Source organism: Thamnophis sirtalis, unplaced genomic scaffold (assembly GCF_051295495.1).
Source record: "Thamnophis sirtalis isolate CommonGarterSnake01/CBP01778 unplaced genomic scaffold, rThaSir2_p1.2 scaffold_10, whole genome shotgun sequence".
Classification (NCBI taxonomy): Eukaryota; Metazoa; Chordata; class Lepidosauria; order Squamata; family Natricidae; genus Thamnophis; species Thamnophis sirtalis.
Genome location: NW_028261390.1, coordinates 1,930,083 through 1,957,613, shown reverse-complemented (window position 1 = coordinate 1,957,613; position 27,531 = coordinate 1,930,083). Strand labels below are relative to the sequence as shown.

The window sequence follows — 27,531 nt, the reverse complement described above, 5'->3', positions numbered from 1 at the left end:
ATCTGACAAGAGACATTCTTAAAGTCCCGATCCACGACCGGAGGCTTTGCAAGCCAGGATGGGGAGAAACAGGCTCAAACCCAGTCCTGACAACACCAAGTGGCTTTGTTGGATTGGCTTCCGTGGGCCCAAGGACATTCCTTCTTTGGTCTTTAATGAAGTGACACTTCCCCAGGCGGGACGGGTACATAAAGGGAGGTTCTCCTGAACTTCCAGCTCCTGCTCAAGGAGGAAGTGGAAGCTGAGGTGAGGAGAGTTATTCCACAGATCGATCTGGTATCCCAGTTGCACTTGTTCCTGGCCCAGGAGGCTCCTCAGAACAGCCAATGATGCCGCCTTCAACTTCCAATTGGATTCCTGTAGTGTGCTTAACATGGGGCTGCCCTGGAAGACTACTCAGATGCCAGAACTATCCAGAATACAGCTGCGTGTGCAATGGTGGCCATGAACAGGTCCCCATTGCTTCACCAGCAGCATTGATTGTCAGTGGTCTTCTGGGTGCAGTTCAGGCTGCTGATTATCACCTATGAAGCTCTTTGTGGCCTAGAGCCCAGCCAACAATGGGATCGCAGGTCTTCCTATGTTTTGACTTGCCCAGTCAGCTACAGTCGGTTTGCTCTGGATCCTATCAAGCACTGCCATAAAATCCAGGAGGCGTGTCTCCTTCTTCTTTTTAACAGTTTGTTTGTATATTTTCACATTGCATACATAGGTAATGTAGGTCCGGATCATTTTATTTATATATAAATAAGTGCATTGTCTGGTTTATTTTATTTATATATAATACTTTCCCCACTTCTAATTTCTACTTCTACTTCCAACCATTTGTAAAACAAGTCCCATATTCAAAAATAATCCTTGCTGCTATCAAAATATGTAATATTAAGTATAGATTCCCATTTATCATACTTTTCCAGTATTAAGGAGGTGTGTCTTCCCAGTGATGGCTCCTACCCCTGGAATGATATTTCTGTTGACCCAGCAATCCATACTGCTGACATCTTATTTATGTTTCACAAATTGCTGAAAATCTGGCCTTGGGATAGAATGGCTGGTTGATCCCCTTTGTTTCCTATTTTGATGTTTGTTTGTTAGTTTGTTTTTTCCATTAAGGCCTGGTCTTCCATCAACTGTCTTTGCTTTGCTTTTTATATGTTATTTTAATGTTACTTTTAAGCTACCTAGAATTGTTCCAGAGCAGGCACTCATGAAATGTGAATATTAAATTAAACCCAATATACTCTGTCATTTTCTAGGTCCTGAAGATAAAACAAAACCAAAATCAGAAAAACCACACAAAAGTATGTAAGCTTTTATAATGAGCCAGCTCTTTTAAAGAGAATGCTACTAATATTACTTTAACTTTTTTTTTATCTTACGTTTTGAAACGTAATTAGCTGCATGGGCTAATTGTGGGGAACAAGGCCAGTGCGAGAGAGGAAGGGAGGATCTGGCTCCCCTCTAGTCAGGAGGAGGAATGGAGACCCCCTGCTTTCTGACAGGAGCCTGGGATGCTGTCAGTTGTCTCTTCAGAGAGGAAACAGAGATGATCGAGCAAGCCAATTGCCTTGAAGGAGCTGGGCAGGAACACTTTCCTGGGTAAAAGAGGCTGAAACATTTTTTAAGTCCAGAATAGACCGAATGCTGTCGGCCTCTCAGTGGTGTGTCCAGGGTCCAAAGTGTGGCCTCCTCCTTGGTGAAACCTGGGATGAGTCTTCTGTCCAGCATCATTAGTCCATCAAAGAGTGGAGGGAGTTTAATCTACTCCTAAGATGTACATTTCATGTTCTACAAAGATGATTTGGAGGTGGGAGAAACTCCTAATGTAGTTTACCGGATTCTCTGCATGGATTGCCTCTGTGACTATTTAAGGCAGATGGGGAGGAAACAGATTGTGAGAACACCAGCGAGTGATTAGACAAGGAGACCCAAATTCATTGGTAGCCTCACATGCAATGAACAAGGACATACATTCAGTTTCACAGCTACTAAGATTGTAAGCAAAGCAGGGACAAAAATAGGCAGAAAAATAATTGAAGCCTGGGAAATGGGCTCTTTGCCAGTCAATGAGTGCTCTTTTACCGTCAAAAAGAGAGGGGGGGGATGCTTGTTGAGGGTTCAACCTCTCCCCATGGTTTCTGGGGGTGGAGGGGTCCCAAGCATGCAGTCCATAGGGGACTGAGCTTCTTGTTGAATGCCTTTCCAACAGGAGTAAGATTTGTAAGACTATGTTACAGAATAGGGTAACAGAATAACTGGAAAGGACCTTGGAGATCTTCTAGTCCAACCTCCTATCCCATTGTAGACAAGTGGTTGTCCAACTTCTAAATTCAACTTCCAGGGTTTTACCATCCAGCAGTTCTTAAAAGCCTCCAGTGATGGAGCATCCACAGTTTCTGGATGCAAATTGTTCTACTGAATAATTGTTCTGACAAGAAACTCCTCCTCAGTTCTAGATTGGATCTCTCTTTAATGATCTGCCACCTCTTACTTCTTGTCCTGCCTTCAGGTGCTTTGGAGAACAGGTTGACCCCCCCCCTCTTCTTTGGGGCAGCCCCTTAGACAGTACAGTAGTTTACTTTAGGGAACTGCAGATTGGATGGGAATATCCACTCAGGGAAGACGAGTTTAGAGTTTAGATATGCTGTCCCCCTTCTTCCAATTCGTTTTTGTTGCAGGATTAACGTTTCTTGTCCTGCTTCTGCTTTTTCCACCCGTGGTTTATCCCCCAACAATAGAGTGTTGGCATGCATTGAAATGCAGATTTAATCAAGGCCAGAATAACATCTGGCAGCCCAGGCAGCTCAAGGAGGGCAGCTGGATGAAAAGAGTCCAAAGGAGGGTTGGATCCTCACTTACCTACAAAGCAACATCTTCTTTTCCATGGACAGGAGAACCGGCACTTTCTGTAATCTGTCCAGGTAGTCCTCGACTTACAACCACAATAGAGCCTGTTCTGCCTTGGGCGTTGTAGGTTTTCTCAGGGCATGCAGTTAACTCCACGCTTAGGAAACACATTCAGATCAAGTTTATTATCAGGCGTTCTTAATATCAAAACTTACAGTTCAGTCTTAAGATACTTCTGACTTTCCATAATCTGTTTCATCACGTGGTGTAAAAAGATGATTTCGCTCCCATGCTGAGCGGAGACACAAACATTACTTCTCTGGTTCACAAAGGCATTTAAACTGGCCGGCTATAAACTTTGCATGCAGGCAGAATGCTCCAGTGTCCAATCAGAAACACAGAAGTGATCACACATCATGGAACTACATTTCCCATAAGGCAGTCTCTGCCTACATTTCCCAGGAGGCAGTTTCTTAAAGGAGACAGCTCTTAATTCCTACACCACATATACTGCTGGGGCAGCACAGAGCCCAAAATTTTTTGTCGCTAAGCAAGACCCTGGTTAAGTGAGTTTTGTCCCATTTTATAACCTTTCTTGCCACAGTTACTAAGCGAATCCCCGCAGAGGTTAAGCAAGTGACACAATTGTTAAATGAATCTGGATTCCCCACTAATTTTGCTCAGAAAAGGGATCAGACGACCCCGAGACACAGCAACGGTCACAAATACGAGCATCTGAATTTTGATCATGTCCCCACTTGCATGCTGCAATGGTCATAAGTGTGAAAAATGGTCATAACTCACTTTTTTCAATGCTGTTGTAATTTTGAACAGTCATTAAAGGAGCTGTTGTAAGTCTTGGCTGCCTCGCTCATCTTAATGGTACATTAACCACAATAGCTGGGTAAATTGGATGTAAAAACACACTGTGTTATTTTCTAGGTCACAAATCAAAACATCCTCCGCCACCACCACCACCACCACCGCCACCACCCAGTAAGTGAATTTTGGAACCAACCCTTTCTTAGATGTAAAACTACTAATATTAACTGTTAAAAAGCTTGTAACTAGATGTATTTGCACCTCTGAGTATCTTTCTAGCCCTGGTGCAGATTCACCCTCCCCGCAGCCTTCCATCACCGGGATGGTTGTGGGGATGCGTGCCAAGCAGTGGGAGGGAGGGAGGCCCCTCTGAGAGAAGAGGGGAGGGAGGATCCGGACCTCTCCAGACAGAGGAGGAATGGAGACGCCCTGCTAAGCCTGGGATGCTGTTAGAGGAAGCACAGCGGGGTGCATCACAAACAGTGAAGTCCTTGGCGGTAATACTGAATATAATTTTTTCCCGTGTTTGTTTTGCCCCAAACCAGATGCTAAAACCCGGATAATAAAATTCCTCATAGGACACGCTTGCGCCACAATATGTATTATACTTCTCTTCTTCCTTATTATCGTCACTGTGTGGATGGTCATTCTGAGTAAGTTTCTAATTATATTCAGTGGGTTCTACAAAGGGTCCTTTTCGGAACAAAAACATTGCAAAAATTGCAGAGTTGGCAATTTAGAAAGAATGGCTGCGGTGTCTTTATGGCACGTAGCTACTTGTGCCTTACGTGCAACGTAAAATACCAGCAATGAAAAATCTCAGCCGAAATCGGTGCCAGTGATGTTCCCACCATCTCTCTGGAATTCCCCAGGAAGATGTAGCACAGGTACCTCTGTCCCCCCTTTCATCACATGAGCGCTAGATCCGGCAAGGGCAAAAGCAGGCAGGCTGGCACTTGCCTGGTCCGTTCATGGTTGTCAGCCACTTCTCATGCACCAAAGGGTTGGGCTCTGAGCCCATTTCCCCATTCAAGTGGAAGAAATCGGCACAAGAATGACTATTGCTTTGAGCTGCCGGTGGAAGCATGGCGATCAAAGCAGATCTACATAGCAAGCAGAAACAATGATGACGGCAAAGACCGAAGTTGAGTTGTGAGCCGCCCTGAGTCCCCTTCGGGGGAAAAGGGCAGCATATAAATAAAATAAACATCAAACATCAGAACCGGTGAGTAGAGTAGGAGAGGATGGGAGATTACCCTTATGGAGGGAGAAGCATTCTTACCAAGTCCTCCAAGAACTGATTCAAAATATTAGATGACACATCAGTCATTCAGGAGCTGGAAACATGTACCCCATGATTCATTATTTCCTGGGTGCAAATGGAAATAGATGGAAACTAACCAAGGAGAGAGGAAACTTAGAACCAAAGAGAAATTTCCTGACAGGCTTGGCATTTTAATTTTAATTAAAAATGTAATTAATTAATTTAATTAATCATTTTTAATGTCGATGGCCTCTTTGAAAGAGGGCTCAAAGGTAATGTCACAGCAAGGCAAGGGTTAAAAAGAGGGGTCAAAGAGGCCGTCTATGTTAAAACTGAACAGCCCTCACTCAACAGAGGGATACAACACCACCCATCTCCAGTTTACAACAGAGTCCTTTCAGCAGTTCCAAGGAGGTTCCATAGCCATTTGACTATTCTGGTGACCCTTAGGGCTCAGGTAAACCTCCAAGGGGCCTCAGTGACTCTCAGAGCAAACAGCCAGATGAGTGCAGGGCCTTCCATTTGCCACCATTCAGTGAGAACTGAAGAAGCTTTCTGGATGAGAAGTAAAACATCTTCAAGGAGAAACAAAAGTCCAGTTACCTCTCGAAAAAGCATCTTTGGGACAACGATGTTGACTATACATTGAAAAAAACCCCAATGCAACTGTTGGAAGAAATGTCCAATGGAGGCTGCCTGGAAGGATGGTTTAATGGTGGACAGGACCTCATGGGTTTGAAGTCCTGCATAGCTGACCACTCACTAGAGAGTGAGTGTTATTTATACCCTCTCTTGGGCTTTGTCCTTGAGCTTCCTGTTCCTGTGGCAAGGGCATGTATCCTATTGGTTGCAGGCTCCCATGTTTGTCTGAATGGAGTTTGGCTGAACCTTGCTGGGTGATGTAATGAAGGGGCTTGGTTGTGTTACGTGGTAAACTAGATGATCCTATTATGTCCTGGAGGGATGTGTCTTAATCTCATCATCCTGGAGCTGAGTTCTTTTATTTTGTAGAGGCTGGCCCAGTCTTAATGTGCACTGCAGCGGGGGGGCAGGGAGCCTGTCTTTAAAAACCTGTTTCTCCTTTTCTCATCCAGGCAAATATAATATTCTGCCTTTTTAATATTTCTTAAAATATTTCATTCTTCTAAGAGAGGTGGGTGCTAATTTTCTTCACAACAGTGGTTTTAACAACAACAGGGTTCAGCATTAAAAAATGTTCACCCACAACTATCATTCTCAGGTTAACCGGAAGGAGGTTGAAGAACCAGAAGAAATGTATTTGTTCCCAGTTCAAGGACACCCAAATGAATCACTCAAACCCATAGATTACAATTTAAGATGAACTGATATTTATCTTGGGTGTGCATGTGTCACAGTATTATCTCACAGCTAAAGTCCCTGTGTTGATCAACTTCTCTTTCAGTGTTGCAAGCAAAGGAGAAATATGAGCCTATTCGTAAGGCAATATACAACATTAGGAAGTTCATGATTTCATTCAATCCTGACTTTAGCGTACTTCAAGGTAAGTAATGTTACAGTCTAAATGTACACGAGGCCACCTTGCATCTTTCTCTTTCTTCTCTTTCCTTCCTTCCTTCCTTCCTTCCTTCCTTCCTTCCTTCCTTCCTTCCTTCCTTCCTTCCTTCCTTCCTTTCTTCCTCCCCTTTATTCATAAACATTTTGGATACACTGTATTGTCAGGGCATATCATTTACAAAAAAGCAGAGAGAAAAGAAAAATATTCACACATATACTAATAATGATAATAATAATAGTGTAACAGAATAATTTTAACTAGATTTCTCTTTCTATTGCCTTATTTGTAATTCTGTCAAATATATTAGTGTATTTGTAATTGTAAATGAGGAGGGATGGGGTTGGATGGGGAGCAATGGGTTAAACCCTGGCAAGACAGAGTGGCTCTGAATTTGGGGTTCGTTGACCCAGGGAGAATTGCCACCTTGGTCTTGGATGAGGTGGCACTGCCCAAAACAGACCCTGTGCACAATCTGGGGTTCTACTGGACTCACAACTCCTGCTTGAAGAGCAGGTGACGGTCGCAGCCAGGAGGGCCTTCGCGCAACTATGAGTTGTGCACTAGTTACACCCTTTCCTGAACCAGCAACCCCTACTCACAGTCACCCGCGCCTTAGTCACTCCCCGTCTTGACTATTGCAAGACGCTGTACCTTGAAGAGCATCCGGAAGCTCCAGTGGGTGCAAACAGCAGCGGCCCACACGGTTTTGTGCAGACCCCAGTGTGCACATGTATCACCTCTCCTGTGGGAGCCGCATTGGTTGCCGGTTTGTTTCCAGGTGCAATTCAAGGTGCTGGTTGTCACCTTTAAAGCCCTTTGTGGCTTGGGACCAGGTTATCTGAGGGACTGTCTCTTGCCGGTCACATCTACCTGACCCATCAGAGCGGGGAGGCGGGGAATGTTGTGGGCCCCATCCCAGAGGAAGATACACTTGGTGGGACCCAGAAGAAGGGCCTTCTATGTGGTGGCTCCCTCTCTCTGGGACTTCATTCCCCAGGGATAAGAATGGCCCCCACTCTAACACTCCTCCGGAAGGCGCTGAAGACCTGGTTCTGCCAGTGGGCCTGGGGAACTCAGAGCGGGATGGACCCATTAAATGGCTCGTGTGATCGGCTGTCGTTGGGGCAGAAGGCGGGAGGCGGAGGGTGATTTTATTACATTAATTTATTTGATTTTTTATTAGTTTTACTGTTTTTAGATGTGGGTTTTTTATATTCTGTAAGCTGCCTTGAGTTGCCAGGGGCAAATAGACAGCAATATACATTTAATGATAAAAAATAAATAAATAAACCATGTTTATATTTAATTCATGCATAGCAATAATCTTTTGTCATCTAATTTCTACCTCTTATCTCTAATCCCTCGTAAACTCTATTCCAGTAATATTCTGTGCCTTCTTTGTCCTTTATTTTTCACGTCAAACTGTCTATTTCTTCACAGTCTAATATTTTCTGAATTACATCCTCATCTAATGGTGTGTTCTTTTCTCCCCAATATTGGGCAAATAGAATCCTTGCTGATGTCGATAAATGCAGAACTAAGTATAGAGTCCCTTTATCGTAGCCTTCTGGCATTATACCCAATATTTCCAGTTTCAGATCTATGGGTTGCGTGGTCATCTTTTCCAACCAAATATGGATTTTGGTCCAATATTTTCTTGCTTTCATACAAGTCCACCACAGATGATAATAAGTACCTGGAGTCTGATTACACTCCCAACATTTGGAGGACATATTGCAGGGGTGAAATTCGACCCGTTCGGACCGGTTCAGGCGAATTGGTAGGGACACTTTGAAATGGTTTGCTGAACTGGTAAAAACCACCCCTGGTTGGTCCTGCCCATGGCTGCCTGGTCCACCAGTTGCTACATCTCTCTTGGCCAGCAAGAAACTGCACAGCATTGGGGGCAAAGGCTGGGGTTTCGCTTCGTCAGAGAACGTGATCTCTTTTGCCTCGGGATCTCTTTGGGAACAGGGGAAAGGAGCTGCCGAGGGGTCCTTGGTGCTCTCTGAGCTTGGTGGTTTCCTTGCAGATGTTTCATGACCCAGACTAAGTGATATCATCAGTGCCACCACATACATGCTGCTGCGGTGACCAGGTTTGGATAAGGAAACGTCTGCAAGAAAACCACCAAGCTCAGAGAGTACCAAGGACCGCTCCTTTCGACCCTGAGCTACAAAATGTCTCCTTTAACTGAAGGCCTTTTCCCAGCTTTGTAATCCTACACATGTCTTCAGATGCTTGGTTTGTGTTGCTGTGGTGCTGGAAGATGGATTCTTGCAATAGAGGCAGAAACCTGTTCATATCTAAGTATGTTTTTGTTTCAGATATTGAAATAATCCTGGAAGCCGAAAAGATTGCAGCAGAACAACTGCTGCCCTGGGCTGGAATGATCAATGAAATTGAAGCTGAGAATCGTATGTTTCTCACAGGTTTTGACAGATAAGTATAGTATGTGAAGGGAAGGAGAGCCCACCCTGAAACTGGGGTGTTGGGGTTAGGGAGTGTTCTGACCTAGGCTTCCTTAGAAAGCAAGAAGCAAATTCTTGGTCCTGACAAAACCTCTTTTATTTACACAACTGTGAATTCCTTTCATTCACAGTCAGCAAGGCTTTAGCAAACAGTCTTTCAGAGGAATGTTTATCCACACGCACCTTATCTCGTTTAGAGAGCTGCCAGATAACTAGTTTTCAAACACAAGGCAAAGCCAAACTTGACTCAGAGCCTCTTTCCGGCCCGAATGAACAAATTGTTTCCTGCAAAAGCCCACTCCCTGTTCGTTCCCCTTTTGTTTCCTATGGGAGGGGCCAATCACCTTCAAGGTGTGGCTTTACTCTTAAGTCAACCCTGCTTTCTTAGTTGTTCTTGTCTTCTGGCAGCTCTGTGCAAGTGTGCACTGGGAACAGGCTCCAGCTGTTCTTCTGCCTCGCTGCTGTCTAGCTCCCTCTCTGCCTCTGACGCAGAGCCCTCATCTGAGCTTTCCTCAGCCCCCCAGGACTGGCCCCTGTTCCTCCCTAACCTCCTCACTGTCTGACTCTGCTGCCAGCTCTGCTGGCGACCAATGGGCCACAACAGGGTAGGTTTTTTTTGGGGGGGGGGGTTGAAATCCTATTCGCAGCATCCACCAAGCTTGTGGCAGTGGTGTCTATGAGAGGGTTTCCCGCTTGAGCCGGGGGTTGGACTACAAGACCTCCAAGGTCCCTTCCAACTGTATATATATAAGGTGGGGATGGTTCCAGTTGTGACAGTGTGATCAAAATCTTGCCCTTTTGTGGAGACTTCAACACCACCTGCACGTGTAAAGGGGGAGGGGCTTTGGGCAGACAAAATCTGCAAGTAGTTCTCACTTAGCAACCCCAATTGGGATTGTCAAGCACAGCAGTTGCTCAGCAGAAAAATCAAATCATCAGGATGGACTTACCACCTCCCTTCCCCTGAGATTGTGAGATTGATAAAGTGAAGCTCTGTGGTCATCAGGAAACATCTACTGACCATGACCTGGGGCTTTACTTCTGCCTTTCTGTATTTCATGGGACGGAGGGATGCCAAGATGATTGTAAGGACAAGGATTGGTTACAAAGCCTGGTTTAGAGGATGTGATCTTATCTGTCTAATGTTAATGGTCAAACAAACTTCTCCTTTGGAGAATGCACACTGTGAAATATATTTAAAAATAAGAAGTAAGGAAGGAAAATTTAGGATGCCTTGAACACATCCTCTATTAGATGTCTATTGATTGTTGAACAGGCACTGAAGAAGGCAACAGAATAACTTCTCCAACTGATGGGTAGATATCCTTGTAGATATAGATTGCCTTTCTTTCTTTATTCTGAAATTTATTTGCTACCCATCTTGCATCCAAGAACTCTATATTCTATATAGAGATTGCCATAATACTATTCCTCTTCAGATTAAGCAACAGTATGCAAAATAGCAATAAACATAACTAAATAAAGGAAATCAACCAGTGGTCGGATTCAGCAGGTTTGGGCAAACAGGTTGTTAAAATTCTGGCTGACCCCACCCCTCCTTCCATACGGAAGTGCCTTATCTTTGCAGCATCAGTCATGTGATTGAGGGGGAGTGGCCTATTCAACATCACTCACAGCAAAATGCAGCCCCATCTTGCCGTGAGTGACGTTGAGTTGGCCATGCCCACCCAGTCACATGACCACCTAGCCATGCCCAGATTCAAATAATTTAACAACATAATCTGTTGTTAAATTATTTGAATCCCACCACTGTTATGTAATTTTTAAATAGAAAGATAAAACATATAGCTCAATCTAGAGCAGTGTTTTTCAACCTTGGCAACTTGAAGATGTCTGGACTTCAACTCCCAGAATTCCCCAGCCAGCGAATGCTGGCTGGGGAATTCTGGGAGTTGAAGTCCAGACATCTTCAAGTTGCCAAGGTTGAAAAACACTGATCTAGAGTATTCCCTGATTGTAACCACTGATTAATCTAATTGTGCTTCCCCCCCCCCCCCTTTCTCTCTCCATGTCTTAATCCTGATTTGGCTCAAAGTTAACATTGAATACAAATTGACTCATGGCTGGGTGGTATTTAACGAACACTTATATTCATTAAATGACGTGTTAAAGACCCATTATGAATTCAGAGAATATTGTGCAGAGGAAAAAGCTACACTTATTTCAGATCTAAGTCAGCGAGAAGAGGTAAGTAAAATATGGTTCCCAAGTTTGATAGTTGCTAAATGAAAATTACACGATTGGAACTGTGCTTACAATCTTACTCCAGCTTTCCTTTGCTTTCCATGTCAAAAGGATACAGGTTACCAGATTTGAAATAATATTTCACTACTTGCTGTTTAATTTGCATGAAAGAATGGGTTTTGCTGAGAAATAGAGAAATTATTGGAATTAAAAGGTCATGATCTGAGGTTTGGGAGGCATGGATACTTACTTATGGTACAATAAAGCTAAGCTGAATGGCAATTTTAAAAACCATTATGTTAAGCAAGATATTCTTTCCCCTTTAGAATACATTCAAATTTAGATTCCTCTGTCTTTATGGCTTTCAGCACAAAAAAGCATTTTATACACCAGAAAAGATAAATAATGTAAATGACTAGTATGTGATAAGTAAACATAAATCTAATGTGATGTACTAGAATTTTTGGCAGGAAAGTGTAAAAAAAATCTAGGGAAAATAGAATGATATGCATGTCATTGATTTTTTATGTACAATTGTTACATTTAAAGTGGATAAAATATTTCATTAATTTTAAATATTTATATTCAATAACTAAATTAGGTAAGGAATTTAAAACACAGATACCTACATTAATTCAAAAGATTTTAAAGATTAAATTGCAACTCGATCCAGAGATTTTTCTTTTGGGCAGACAACTAAAAATAGAACTCTATTTTTGTATATGACAAATTCAGCAAGATTATTATATGCTTCAAAGTTTGATCACAGAAAAAACAATACCTACATTTATGGCTAACTGAAAACGACCTACAATTTTTTTGCATTAAACTTTTTAAAAATGAGCATTTTTTATAATATAGAGCAGGGGTCCTCAACCTTTTTAAACAGGGGCCCTTTTAGATTGTTATCAAATGTTTATTCGCTAACAATTAATTAACTATAATAACAATAAGGAAACGATAATGGATATAGCCTAATGATATATACATGTATGGTAATCTAGGAAAAAATGTATATAAATTGCAAATTGTGATTTGGGAAAAAGACCTATAAAATTTTATTAACAAATTTTTATTTAGATATTGTTATAAAGGCGTAAGTTTTTTTGCTTTTTTGGGGGGGGGGTCTGAGAAGAGGAGATGGGACAAAAATAGTAAACGATTTTTAGCCAATTATAATAATAACAAGGAAATGTTAATGACCATTGTTTAACAATATATATATATATACATGCTAATGGTATTGGCAAAAGTAACTTGGATATAGATTTTAATCAGTGAGTTGGAAAGAAAAAGAGGGGGAAAGGCTTAGAAACTTTAGTAATTGACTTTTACTTAAAAGATGCTATAAAGATGTAATGTTATTGAAGGATTTTTTGAAAAACTAATGAATGCCATTATGTGGTTGTGTCTTTAAGTAGGAATGATTTGAGGTAACGGCATGTTCAAATAATTGTAGTCAAATGACAATTGTGGTACATTGATAGTAAGATATACAAAGATTTTTGACTTAAAGTGTATAATCTAATATGAACTATAAGTAATGACTGTGGAAGAAAGGCACGAAAGTTATCTGTAACCAATCGACACGCTTTCTACAAGATGTAATGAAGGATGATTCTTTTTTTGTGTTTTTGTTTAATTAAAATAAAATAAAAATCCAAAAAAAACCCTTTTTAAACAGGGGCCCAAGTCACGGCCCCTCAGACAGTTGGGGGCCCTGGCTGGGTGAGTATGGTTAGGTGGGCATGTGACTAGGTGGGCACGGCCAATTTAATAGTCCATTAAACAATACACAGAAATTAGATTTTAATTTGTTTTGCCTCTGGGGGTGTTTAATTTGCTTTTGTTTGCATGTTGTTCTTTTGGTTGACTGTTCTTACTAAATCGTTTGTTAAGTTGTTTAGGAGTCTGATGGTCTGCTTCAGGAAACTCAGTTTTCAAGCAATTCTTCTCAGCCCCAAGGAGCTTACAATCAACAACTCTCTCTCCCCCCCTCTCTCTCCCTCTGTCCCTTTCTCTCTGTCTATCTGTCTGTCTATTTCTCTCTTTCTCTCCCCCTGTCTGTCTGTCTGTCTTTCTGTCTGTCTCTCTCTCTCTCTCTCTCCCTCCCTCCCTATCTTCTGAAGGTGGGAGAGGTGAAAAATGGGACACATAGATGCTCTGGGAGGCCTCCTCATGTTAGATCGGCGCGAATGCAGCAGGCGAGAGTTGCTAGTGATTTCAGCACTTTTTATTTCCAGAAAAATGTGACTGCGCTCTGCCGGCTGGGCTGCCGGAGCTTGCCCTTTAAGGAGCTCCAGGCAGACCAGCCAGCCAATGACAGCAGTTTAAATTCTCTGTGGTTGGGACAGCCAATTCACGACGAGCATGATAACTTATGTAGATTCTACCCAATCTGCGACAAGCATGAAAACGTATGTAGATTCTAGCCAATCTGCGACGAGCATGAAAACTGATGTAATTCCTGATGTACATCTGTACGTAACACCCCTCCCCTCCTAGAATGAACAGTGTCCAAACCCCTGCCTATGTATGTGACGTAGTCCTCCAGGTAGGTGGGGCGCCAGCTTTCTACTGGACCTGCGCTGTTCACTTGTCTCCGGGATCTTGGCTGCAGCAGTCGAGTCTGCTGTTCCTCTGACTGCCTGGGACGGAAGCTTCTGGAGCTCCTTGGTCCGCAAGTCAAGTTCCGGCCTGGTTCCTTCAACTTCGGAGACTGTCACTTCCCGCTGGACACCCTCAATCCCAGATAAGTGGTCGCGGCTTGGGTTGGTGTGTAGTTCCCCTTTTGGGCCACTGGGTTAGGCCTGGTTTCCACTCGTCTGCTTCCCAGCTGGTGGTTGACCGTGCTCCTTGGGGCAGAGACCTCAGGTTCTGCAAGGGTTGCTCTGGTCCTCCAGTTACGGTCCAGTCGCTCTGCTTCCTCAGCTTGGTTTGCTTGCTGTGCTAACTCTGGAACTCCTCCCCCAGTCTCTCCTGTGGCCATGCCCTCAACACCCAGTTCAGAACTTTCTATAATATTTTGTCCTTTTGGGTGTGTTCGGCGATGTCTCTGGCAGTTACTGGGCTGGCTGGGTCAATGTCAATTAGCAGTACTTGGGCAGTTGGTGCGGGGTCTTCCACTAGTTCTGGCAGTGGGCAGCAGCTGAGAGCATCGGTGTGGCTGATGTCTTTGCCGGGTCGTTGGATCAGCTCGTAGTTGTACGCAGTGAGGAAAATGGCCCATCTGGCCATTCTCGGGGACATGTATGATTCCTGCCACCATGGCCAAGGCCTTTTTATCAATTTGGCTCTGGTTGTGCTCAGCCGGTGACAGGGACTTTGAATAATATGCTATCGGTGCTTCCATTCCATCTGGTAGGTGGTGGCTGAGGATTGCCCCAACTCCGAAGGGGCAAGTGTCACAGGTGATCCGGACTGGCAATGTGTGGTTGTATTGAATCAGCATGCTGTCGGACAAGAGGAAGTCTTTAACTGCTGCGAAAGCTTGGTATTCCCTCCATTCCCAGGTTCACAGCGTCTTCTTCCCCAGGAGGTTGTGGAGTGGCTCAGCAATGATGGCCTTCTGTTGTAAAAAAAATGCTGTAGAAATTTAACAGTCCCAAGAAGGCTTGCAGTTCTACCTTATTCTTTGGGGTAGGGGCGTTCTTAATGGCTTTCACCTTGCTGTCGGTCGGGTGGATTCCCAACCCATCTATTAGGTAGCTCAGGAACTCTACCTGCCTTACGCTGATTTTGCATTTATTAGGATTTACTTTGAGTCCTTTTTCCTGGAACCTTTCCAAGGTCTCGTGCACTCGTTCCATCAACTGGCCTATTGACACTCCTGATATAAAAACATCATCGAAGTATGGCACCACCTCTGGGATCCCATGCAGTAGCCATTCCATTAGGCACTGGAAAAGTCCTGGGACTACACTGACCCCAAACTACAACCTGGTACATTTGAATGCCCCCCTGTGAGCCACTATGTTTTGTGCTTCAGCAGTGGCTTCATCTACCGGCAGCTGCTGATAGGCCTGGGCAAGGTCCAGCTTGGTGAATACCTTCCTGCTTCCTAGGGAATGCAACAGATGTTGCATCACTGGCACTGGATATGCACTCTGCTAGAGGGCCTTGTTCAGTGTACACTTGTAATCCACGCAGAGGCAGATGGACACATCTGGCTTCACAGGGGTGACTATGGGGGTCTCCCACACTGCATGGTCGGTTGGCACAAGGATTCCCTGGACAATGAGCTTGTCTAATTGTTCCTCGACCTTGGGCCGCAAAGCAAATGGTACTCTTTGGGGTTTGAGCCTGATGGGTGTTACATGGGGTCTAGGTTAAATGAAATGGGTTTCCCCGTATATTTACTTAGACCCCCATCAAATATGTCCACGAACTCCGCCAACAGCTGGTCCAGTTTGTGGGTGGTTACCCGGTGCAGTCTGGTGATGTCCAAGCCCAGGGGTTTAACCATTGTACTCCCAGCAGTGATGGCCAGTGGCTGCCAATGACTGTGAGCCGCAGCCGGCCCTGGAACTCATGGAAAGTTACTTTGACCTCCATTCTGTCTAGTACCTCTATCCGGTACCCTTGATAGTCATTCATGCGGACATTTGGCGGCTTCAGGAACTTCCTGCTTGCGGCTGGGTCCAACTTCTTGATTGTTTGCCAGGATACTATTGTGAAATACAACCCTGTGTCCAGCTCCATTTTTGGTTCCCTTTCAATGGTCATGACTGCATGGTATTTCTCTTGCTCTTATGCATCTGTGTGTCCCACGGTTGTGTGATGGATTTTTCTGGAACTTGGTATTGTCCTCTCTTCATCTGCTCCATTGTTGGCCGGCTCTTGGGTTCCCTGGTCTTCCTGACGGGACTATAGGCTTTGGCTGAAAAGGAATGGGTTGGGGCACTTTGCAGGCTTCGGCAATGTGGCCCTTTTTCTGGCATCGGCGGCATGTTGTGTCCCAGAAACGGCAAGCCACCCTTGTGTGGAAGCCCATGCAGCCTGGGCAATGTGGCTGTCTGCTCTACGCATCCCTGGGGTTCTGCCATCTTTCTGGGTACATGCGGTGGATGGTGTCGTCTGCATCGTCCCAGTCGTCATTGTACTCAGGGACTTCGGTTGGCCATTCAGCCTCCTGGTATGTGTGGTGCACCCCGCTGGTCTTCCTCACATTTGCCACTGAGTTGTCTGATGATTCTGCAGCCCTGGTCTCCTCGACAATGTCCTTGAATGAGACCCCTCTCCATATCAACAGTTTCTTTTGTAAAGAGAGGTCTCCCATCCCCAGGATAATCTGGTTCTTCATCATTTCTTCGGGATTTATGAACTCGCACCTAGTAGCGATCTCCTGGAGGCTGGCCACAAAATCATTGACAGTTACTCCCTCTGGTTGGCGCCGGTGGTAAAAGTCATTCCGGCTGACCATGGGAGCAGCAGATGGTGTGTAGTGGTCTTCCAGGGCATATTGCAGGGTGGCCCAGGCAACAGTCTTCACATCTGCTGGGGCAATCAGTGTCTGTGCCATTTTGTAGATCTTGGTGCTGCAGTAGGTCAGGAATAATGCTCACTTCCTGTTGTCTGGCCTGTCCTGGTAATCATTGGCCTCCAGGAACATTCTGAAATGGTCCACGTATGTGTTCCAGTCTTCCGTCTGCAGGTCGAAGATCACTGGAGCAAGCGATACTTGTGATTCCATTCATGCAGGTGGTCAGGGGTCCTTGTTGCAAAATAGCTGCATGGTTCATGTGGAGGTTCTCAGGTCCCTTTGTCCTTCGCCGCCAGTGTTAGTTTGGTGCAAATGCAGCAGGAGAGAGTCGCTAGTGATTTCAGCACTTTTTATTTCCAGCAAAATGTGACTGCGCTCTGCCAGCTGGGCTGCCGGAGCTCACCCTTTAAGGAGCTCCAGGCAGGAGGGAGGAGCCAATGTCATGATGAGATGGTTGTGTGGTCTCAATGCTCTGAGACCACAGCCAACACTTTTGCCACTGGGTGGTCCAAATGGACCTAAACCGTCCCAAAGAGACGGTGAACAGGAAGAATACGTCTTGCTGCTCTCAGGGATATAGCAAAATCCTCGAAAGAAGCAAGAGAAGTTCTTCAAGCCGGTGACAAAAAATCCAGCCAAGGCTGACAAAATCAGGGTAGCTCCAAAACGGAAGGATACGGAAAGAGAAAGTGTTTCCAGCTGGTTAGGAATTTTTATTGTTTTAAAAAAGAGACTGCCTATAAAAACTCAAAACCAATTTAAATTAAAGAATAGAAGAATCAAGCAGCAGAATTCAATTTGGAATGGTTTTGGAGAGTGATTATCTTACTTTTTAAATGTTATTTACATGGATCGAATCTATGCAAACCTTTTGAAACAAATGGATTAATTTTTATTCTTCTACCTTCCCTTTGTGGCTCTCTGTAATTTACAGACTAAAGTTTTCCTCTTTTATTGCTGTGGGTATTTTTCTAATTCATTTAAAGATTGAACCTCTTTTTCTAATTTGATATACAAAAAAGATACAAAAAGAAACTCTTTAATAGTATCTCTGATCCGGAGTCTGGGAGGTATTGTTGATCGGAGTTTTGTGTATTCAAAATGGAACGTTTTTTTTCCTTTCACTTATTGCTTTGACTTGGCGCCACAAGGCTTTACTGTTTGGCTACAGACTGATAAGAGTACACAGATGTCCCTTTGAAGTATGTTTTCAACCAGAGAGAAGTGAGAGCAGCGTTCTTTGTGAATCTATGCTTTAATTTTGTTGATCTTTCAAGCTAGAGTAGCTGTGTTTGTCAGATTGACACAATCCCAAGGAAAAATAGAGGTCTTGACTCTGCAAAATATATTTTCAAAACTACAGAAATTATCAAATATAGTAGAGAAAAAACTGGACTACCTAGAGCACATAACAATAAAAAATTGAAAATGTTCATCAAATGCAAAACGGGGTGATTGAAACTCAAAAGTGGAAAATGAATATAAAAAGACTAAACCTGCTGATATCTATGGTAATTGGTTTGTTCCTGAAAATGGAAAGAATGGAATACAGAAAGAGGAATTAAATGGAGAGGAAATCTATTTCAAAGGTCAAGATATAGAAGAAGATAAAATTAAAGAACCTATGGACTTAAGGAAAGAAATTCCACTAGCAAAAGTTTTGATCACACTGCTGACAATCTTGTCTTTGATTGTTTGCCTTGTAACACGAATAAACTTTAATCCATTCTTCAATTAACGGTTCTGGTAACTTTCGAACGATATGTAGCTGTGTCGCGTATTGGTCGAGGCGTAACATACCATTTAGTTTGGGTTCCTGTTGAGCTACCCATAGTTGCTTAATGAGTATGGAGAATGACCACAAGTGGTCATGGTCATGCCGACCGATATTAGGGAAATTGTTAATCTGCTTCAAGAGTATGTCTTCGGTCATCGCAGATGTGCCATACCGCCGATCAAGTTCTTCCCAAGCCTCTTTACAGGCTGTGACTGGATCCTTCAGATAGGTGTGGTAGATACTTGTTACCATTTGTGCAGACTTTGGGCCTAGCCAGGCCATCATATGTATGATCTCTCCGTCTGGCTGCACATTCTCGGCACGAACAGCCCGTAGGAAGACATGCTTCCATATTCGATAGGGTTGGCCTGGCGCGTCAGAGAACTTCTGTGTTCCTTGAGACCCCAAGTCCACCTTCCTCCGGCAGGACTGCCATTCTATTCCGGTCTTGTATGCTGGGGGAGACGGTACAGTGTGCTGCAGGACTTTAGTGGGTTCAGGACCAGCGGTCTCCTGTTGGTTCAGGCCATTGCGATCTGTGGGTGTAAACACGGTTGCCGGCAACAACTGATATTTTCCTTCAGAAAGGTTCTGTGTGGCTTCATCTTGCCACAGTGTGGGCAGAGGTTGTTTTTGATGTTGCTCTGCCAGTTGTTTGTGTTGATTACTCTGTTGGTTGATGTTCAAGTTGCCTTGCAGTATTGGTTGGAATTCTTTTGCTTCAACAATGAGGTTGCTACTTGCAGCTATTTGTGTCCCTGCCAGCTGAGGATTGTTTGACGTCGCTGGGACTTTGTTGTGATTGCCTTGTGTGTCTGGGTTCATCAGAGTAGGCTCTCCAATCCTAAGGGAGCCAATGACAGCAGTTTAAATTCCCCGCGATTGGGACAGCCAATCCACGGCGAGCATGACAACTTATGTAGATTCTAGCCAATCCGCGGCGAGTATGAAAAATGATATAGATTTCTGACGTACGTACGTCTGTAACACCGCACACTCCATATTTGGTCTCCCCTGGCCTCCAGAAGCTCTCTGCTGGCCAAAAATATTGGCCTTGCCTTCCACTTCCAGCATGCAGGGCTCACAAAGGTAAGTCCTGCACTAGGCCGAAGGGTGAGGGCTGGTGGGTGGGCAGGATGATGTGGGCGGGGCAGCCTTGTGCTCCCGGGCTGGTTGGATTATTGGCTTTGGCGGGCTATATCTGCCCATGGACCATAGTTTGAGGACCCCTGATATAGAGTAACAAATAATTTGGAATTATATGTGCTGGGAAGGAAATTGGAAGTTCCTTTCTTTTTATTATTTCTTTGTCTTTCCTTCCTTCCTTCCTTCCATCCTCTCTCACTTTTTCTCTCTCTGTCTCTCCCTTTCTCTCACTGTACATACACACACACACACACACAGTAGGTTCACAGGTAAATTTTTAACTCTTTCTATACTCCTGCACATTTAAAATGCTCACCTCAGCCTTTGGATAATGACCAAGCAGCAGAGTAATGTTTATACTTAAATTCTTGGAGAGAAAGGGATTAGGAGAGTAAGCAGGCACACTGGGGCACATAACGCAGCCCAAAAATAAAACATCAGAAGAAAACCAACTCATTTGAGCTATGGTGCTGGAGAAGGCTTAGACAGCAAAGGTGTATAACAAACACGTACTGGAAGAAATAACACCAGACGTATCACTAAAAGCAAAATCACAAAACTGCCTCTCACTTATTTTGGCCATGTCATGCATGGGAATTCACTGGAGAAAGCAATTCAGTTGGGAAAAGTTAGTGCAAAAAAGAACCTAGGCTGCCCAAGAACTTTGTGGCTGGACACCATCGCAACTGCCACCAGCCAGAGCATAGAACAAACTAAGGGGGCAAGTGTTACATACTGACAACCAGTATGGTAGGTTCCATCAAGGTTCTCCAATCTGGCAGGAAAATACTGAATGATGATTGACCGAGCTGTTTGATAGCTTCCCATAAAAGGGCTGCTGTCAAACAGAGGGGCGCTGGATTGTACATAGTTCATTCTAATAAAGAGCTGTTGTTTGCTGCTATGCCTGAGTCTGCCTCATCCATTCACCTGGTCTAACACTGGCAATGAGGATGGAAGGCAACTAGAGACCAAAAAGAGCTGACAAGAGAATCCAGCAAAACAATCCAGCCGGAGCGAACACTGCATCAAGCGGTCATCTTTAAGTGGCAAATTCGAATATGCCTTCACTGAACAAGATGACAATGCATGCCCCACCAGCTCCTTTCGACCCAGCAACCGAGCACTGGGATTCCTACGTGATGTGGTTTGAATGCTTCATGGAAGCGAATACCTCCTAGGATTCTCCGACAACCGCAAGAGAGCCATGTTCTTGAGCTACTGTAAGCCAGAGATCTTTGACACCGCAAAAGCTCTATCCGAGCCAACGCCAATTCAGACTGTCACCTGGTCACACTACGCTCCCAAACCTTCCAAATTTGTGCGGAGACACGAATTCAACCTCTGAAACGAGAAAGAAGGAAAGCACATAAACCAATATGTTGCCGTGCTTCGAAAAGCTGCAGCATATTGTGAGTTTCATGATTTAGACAAACTATTGCTGGACAGAATAATTTGCGGAGTGCGACACCAACTTGCAAAGGAGATTGCTGGCAAAACCAAATCTCACGTTGCAAATCGCGTTGGATGAAGCCAGCGCTACAGAGTCCTCGATCAAGTCGATAGAAACACTGCAAAGGCATGGCAGCCCAAAAAGCATGCGCAGAACCACTGACGTCCATCGCGAGACCATCGAGCGAGAGTTATCTGACAGTGAGGATGAGGTTTGCCACATGCGCATGGAGAGGGGAAAAATGGCGCAAGATTTTGAAAGCCATTTCCCACCTCGCACCAGCTCTAGGGGTAACCACCAGAGATCTGCCTGCCATGTCCAAGATGCTATATGCCAATGCTGCGATCGGAGGGGACACCTCACCAGGGTCTGCAGAAGCGAATTCCCGGTTTCACCACCAACAAAAATGTCGGCCAGTCAGAACGTGAGACCAAAACCATCCAGGCATAAATTTGACACTCGTGAATGGGAATGGAGTCAGGCACCCTGGTCCAGGGTGCACATTGATTTTGCTGGCCCCGTGCATGGCCAAGTATTTATGGTAGTTGTGGATGCCTACTTGAAGTGGCTAGAGGTAGTCCTTATGACCACCACCATGACAGAGGCGGTCATCAGGGTGCTACGGAGGCTTTTCTCCACGCACGTCCTGCCTGACATCCTAATCTCGGACAACGGGCTCCAATTCACGGTCATCCAATTTGAGACTTATTTAGCAGAGCAGGGAATCAGAAAAGCTTTGGTTGCACCCTTCCATCTGGCTAGCAATGGCCAGGCGGAGAGAATGGTGTGATCTGCAAAAGAAGCCCTATCCAGGATGGGGCCGGGAGATTGGCAAATCCGGGTAGACCAATTCCTCCTTTTCCAACACATCACACTAAGTGCCACCACTGGCAGAAGTCCCGTGGAACTGTTAATGGGTTGCCGGCTAAGGTCTCCCTTAGACCAACTGCACCCCAATTATTCTGCCGAACCACCCTCTGATTCAACCAACAGAATAAAGACATTTAGTGTAGAGCAGTGGTCCCCAACCCCCGGTCCGCGGACCGGTGCCGGGCCGTGGAGTACCTGGCACCGGGCCGCGCAGCGGCCGGGGGCCTAAGGGAAAGTCGCTAGGCCTACGGGACAACGTCGTCCAATCAGTATTCTGGCTGGTCGGCGAGGTAGGGGAGGTAAGCTAAAGGGGCGTGAATTAAGGCCGGGCGTTCAGTTGCTGAGCAGCGCATGCAAATTGGTGGCTGGGGTGGCCGGGCGCGTGCCTGGGACGGTGTGCGGAGCAGGGCCACCGGACTGAGCCTCTCTCAGAGGCGGTTGGTGGGGGTGTGCCGTCGCGAGGTTTCGCCGCGAGGAATGTGAGAAGCCCAGGTGGTTGTTTCCTCCCCCACTCTTCCCCGCGAGCTCTCGCCGGCGCTGGGCTTTCCCCTCGCTCGTCTGCGGCCGCCGTTTTTGTCTCCCGCAGAGGCTGTTCCCCGAACCATCACCACCACCACCAACCCGGCCTCCCCTGTCAGCGCCCCGCGTCATGTTGTGATCTCCAGGCGGACGTGTGAGACCAGGGAGGTGGTGGTGACGGCGGCTGCTGCTGCTGCTGCTGCTGCTGCAGCCGCCGATGGGGCTGCTCCGGATTATGTTGCCGCCTAAATTGCAGCTCTTGGCGGTGATGGCGTTCGGGGTGTCCGTCCTCTTCCTGGAGAACCAGAGCACTCGGGCCACAACACGAGTGATGTCAAATTGACCACGCCCAACCCAGCCCCACAGGGTCAAACAATCCTGATATGGTCCTCAATGATATCGAGTTTGACACCCCTGCTTTAGATCCTGATAGTGTTTTAATTATTAAAATTTAATAGACATAAAAAAGATGAAGAAAGACTAACCTCTATGTTATTTTTATGGAAGGCCTGCCTGAAAATTATAATGGTAGCTCCTGGGCCGTGCGCAAAGGCTCCAGGGAAGAGATGCCCCCCCACCCCTGCGCGCGCTCAGCGGGCCACGGTAAAATTATCAAAGGCTGACTGGTCCGCGGCGATAAAAAGGTTGGGGACCACTGGTGTAGAGGATCAAATTTACGCCTACAACTACGCTGCCCCCCCCCCCCTGGATTCCTGCCACAATTGCAGAGTTAGCCAAAGTCCTACCCAAAAGAGAAAACATTCACTCAACATCCACTCAAGCCCAAAGGTACCAGACTACTTATCTGAAAAGGTTGCGGGCCCGCAGCAAGTTCCGAGCGAACTGGCTCGAGGAACTCCAGCCACGCCACAGGAGAAGTTCCAGGCGTTTCCACCAGGCAAAGCCAGAGAAGCAACAGGTCCAACTGACCTGACCGAAGTTCCAGTGCCAACTGAACTGTGCAGGTCAGAGAGAATCTCTAAAAGACCCACCTACCTGCCTGATTACACTACCAGCTGGATCAGCCCGTCTAAGAGGGGAGGGGTGTTATATACTGATAGCCAGTATGGTAGGTTCCACCAAGGTCCTCCGATCTGGTGGGAAAATACTGAATGGTGATTGGCCAAGCCGTTTGACAGCTCCCTATAAAAGGGCTGCTGTCAAACAGAGGGGCGCTGGATTGTACATAGTTCATTCTAATAAAGAGTTGTTGTTTGCTGCTATGCCTGAGTCTGCCTCCTCATTCACCTGATCTAACAGGAAGATTGGAAGATGTGGAGAGACCTGACCCACAAAATCACCAAGCGTCAAACACGACTGAATGGATAACTTCATCATCACGTCATCAGGAGGCATTACTGAAGAACTGGGTCAATGTCAATCCTAACTTTTATGGAGGTGAAACGATTGTGGAACTTCCACCAGACCCTCAAAGAGGTTCCATCTGACCAAAGTCTGCACTTTCAGCCTCATGCAGTCCACCCATTAGTCTTGTGGCGCCTAGGCCCACAGCTTCCAAGAGAGCCAGGCTTAAAGAGGCCGGTCCAGAAGTTTCTTTGAACCTCTTCCTATGCTCCCCTCCATGATTCTTTTGTCAGCAATCTGTATGAACAATCACGCAGAACACATGCAAGCAAGAATTGGTCTCTGTGGGTGAGCAAATACTTGAGTTTGCTGGGGAATCCCAAGAGATGCATGGCTTTTAATTGCCCTGCCTTTAATTAAGGTATATAATATAAAGATAAATATAATAAAGCCACTTAGAGCTGCAGTAAGCAGCTGCTCAAAAGGAGGAAAGGAGGTGAGCAGGTATGTCCCCCCCCCACCAACCTGAGGTGGCCAAGAGACTGTCCTCCACTGTGCATCAGATTGTGTTCATGGTGAAAGCCCTGAAGATGGTTGCTGATTTTATGGGGACAAACTAAGGCCAGAGCGAGGGAAGAGGGAAGACCTACAGGCTTAGGAGGAGATGAGACAAGGATTTGACGAACGGTGGAACGAAGCGGCTCCCTATTCATCTCTCCCCATGGATAGGTGCAAATGTGGAATGGCCCATAGAGTAGCTTTCATCATGGCTTCCACAGCCCTGCTAGTTCACCCAAACGCCTCCTTGGTTCCCCCTGGATGTTCCATTGTTTCAGGAAGCTGATCTGCCCCACTCTTTGTGGTTGTACCACATGGGCTGCATTGCTGCTGCTTCTACATATTCCTCCACTGATACTTCTGGGGAGGCTCCGATTCTGAACGTCCTTCGCGTGAGAATCTCTTCGTCAGTTATTGTAAGTGATGTCTGGATTTTTTCTTTCAGGAGTTCTTAGAAGAATTAATTCAAAAAAAGACAGGTCCTTACTTGATTGGATTGATCCTTGATTTCCGTACTCATACGTGGCATTGGTATGATAGAGCTAAACTTTCAAAAAAGTAAGTGTCTAATTCATGTTTGTTTTTTTTATAGTCTGAAATGCCTTTTGATCTGAAAAAGGTGGCAGAAGATGCCATGTGTATGATCATAATTAAGTTACTGTACCATGAGGACACAAGCATATAATAATGGTATTTGTATGAGGTTGTCACCAGACTTGTGTCATTATTTGGTGGTCATTATACATTTTCTGCAGATGGATTGGCATGCCGAATCAATCCATCCCTCCCTCCCTCCCTCCCTCCCTCTCTCTTTGTATACATGTGTGTGTGTATGTTTGTATGTGCATGCATGTAAGTGTATATTCAGGTGTATGTGTGTGCGTCTCTATCTACCATCCCCCCTCTCCTATCAATCATCTATCTGTCCACCTGTCGATCATTATCTTGGACTGGAGAAGTCCAAGAGATGATAGTCCAGAGAGGTGAAATAGTGACAACAAACAAACAAACAAACAAAAAACAAGCATAAATATTCATGGGAACCATGAGGAGGAGGGGAGGAAAATAGCAACATCCAATTACCACCAAGAGCCACTTCAAGGGGATGAACAAGATCCATTCCATCAACATGTATGACCTGCCAATCATCAGATACCCTGGCAGTATAATGAGCTGGCAAAGGAAGGACATAAAAGTGGTGGTGTGGCCCTAAGTTTCTGTTCTCAAGTGTTTGTCCTCCGTAAGTAGTGTGAACCCCATCCAGCAACACCCACTAGTCCAGAAGCAGCCATGCGATGGACCTTCTCGCTAGATAGCTTTGTCTCCCACTCAGAAGACATTCCCGGACCTGGTTTGCCACCTCATGAAGGAAGCCATCCCTTCTTCATCATCCAGGACTTCATAGCCTCTTAATCCAGGCCTTTTCCAGGGAAAACTCTGTATGGTCAAATCTCTCTTCCCTGCTCCCACCCCACTCCTCTCGCAGTCCTGGAGGTGCATATTCCATCGCACATGGGGATGACACTGAGCGCTGAACAGACGAAGGACCTTCCCCAATGCTTTCTTGCAGAGAGATAATAATGAGGAAAGGACCAAAGTCTACAGTGCCCCACCAATGAATACCCATCAGCCGGTCTTCTCCTCCCACTACCACCCTCAACTGAAATCACCAGTGAAGATGGGAATAGAAACACTCCAGAATTCTCCCCAAGCCTCAATTCCTGAAACAACCAAGAAGGGTGCCATGATCCATTAAAAAAAAAGGATTCCTAGAGATATGCAATCTTTCGCCACGGCCTGTTCAAAAGGACGGAGGGGGAGATGTGTCACCAACCCCATCTCTATTTCTCTGGCAAATCAACCAGAGACCAACATTTGGCATTGTTAGAAACGCCCACTGAGGTGAGGGAAGAAGGTGAATGGACTGAACATTTATTTCCTGTTCCAAAGTCTATAAATGATACTCATTTTGTCTGGAGGACGGATAAACTGTTATTTTTTTCCTTTCAGATACTGGAAACATCGAGAACCACATAGAAGTGATAAACTATGTGGAGCAATTGAGCATGGTTGTATTACCCCATTGAGATGTTGGATCGATACAGACTGTCAGACGCCAATAAGAGGCATTTGCAAACAGGGACCTAACAACAAATGGTATACCTAATTCTTTGCTGAACATTGCCCAAAATTGCATTTGATGAACTCAGTGAGAAAAAAATGCCAATCGGTGAAACTGGCTCTTAAAAACAGTTGCCCCAGTCAGTCAGTGTGGGGGCATGAAAGAACTCCGGGCTTTGACATTAGCTTCCAAACACCTTTTCCATCCTGCCTTTTGGGAGATTAAAGATACGGTCTTGTTTAGCAAATAAAAAAGAATGAAAAGAGAGCCTGTCTTTTCTGTATTCATTCCATTTAGTTCAATGCTGGGTCAACATTATTGTTTGTAAGCTGCCCAGGGTTGCTGAGAGTGATGGACGGCCATATAAATCTTTAAAATAAATAAACAAGAACAACCACATCCTGAGTATTGAAAGCCCCCCTAAACTCCACCCATCTGCCACCCCACGATTTTCCATTGTAGAGATTTGATTTATTGTTGTTGTTGTTGTTGTTGTTGTTATACAATTGTATCACAGCGGCCAGTTGTTTCGCTGGATTTGGCATTGGTTACTAGTCGGGCCCCACCCAGGGGCCTAGGAAGTCGTAACGTATTTTCGTAATATGCATGCAGATCAAAGCAGTGCGGCTTTTTGCATTTGATTGATGGTGATTTTGTCAATTTTTAACTGTTTTAAATGTAATTCCAGTGCTTTTGGAATTTTGGAATTTTGGAATTATTATTATACAATTGTATCACAGCGGCCAGTTGTTTCGCTGGATTTGGCATTGGTTACTAGTCGGGCCCCACCCAGGGGCCTAGGACGTCGTAACGTATTTTCATAATATGCGTACAGATCCAAGTAGTGTGGCTTTTTGCATTTGACTGATGGTGATTTTGTCAATTTTTAACTGTTTTAAATGTAATTCCAGTGCTTTTGGAATAGCACCCAGTGTGCCAATTACCACTGGAATTATCACTGCTGGTTTGTGCCATAGTCGTTGAATTTCATTTTTAAGTCCTGGTATCTTGCGATTTTTTCATGTTCCTTCTCGGCGACCCTGCTATCACCTGGTATTGCGATGTCTATGATTGTGACCTTATTTTTCTCAACCAGTGTGATGTCTGGTGTATTATGCGCCAGTATTTTGTCAGTTTGTATATGGAAATCCCA

At 45.1% G+C, this 27,531-nt stretch overlaps 1 protein-coding gene and 1 pseudogene across 1 annotated transcript; both read left to right on the top strand.

The window, feature by feature from the left end:
- Positions 1 to 4,220: 4,220 nt before the first annotated feature.
- Positions 4,221 to 26,641, top strand: LOC148043732 (snaclec EMS16 subunit beta-like). Its single transcript, XM_087723741.1, has 6 exons — positions 4,221 to 4,322; positions 6,357 to 6,455; positions 8,798 to 8,887; positions 10,998 to 11,149; positions 24,702 to 24,814; positions 26,267 to 26,641. Exons 1-6 carry the CDS (start codon positions 4,310 to 4,312, stop codon positions 26,421 to 26,423), a joined length of 624 nt encoding a protein of 207 aa, XP_087579867.1. The 5' UTR covers positions 4,221 to 4,309; the 3' UTR covers positions 26,424 to 26,641.
- On the top strand, positions 20,278 to 21,794 carry LOC148043733 (uncharacterized; annotated as a pseudogene).
- Positions 26,642 to 27,531: the final 890 nt, after the last annotated feature.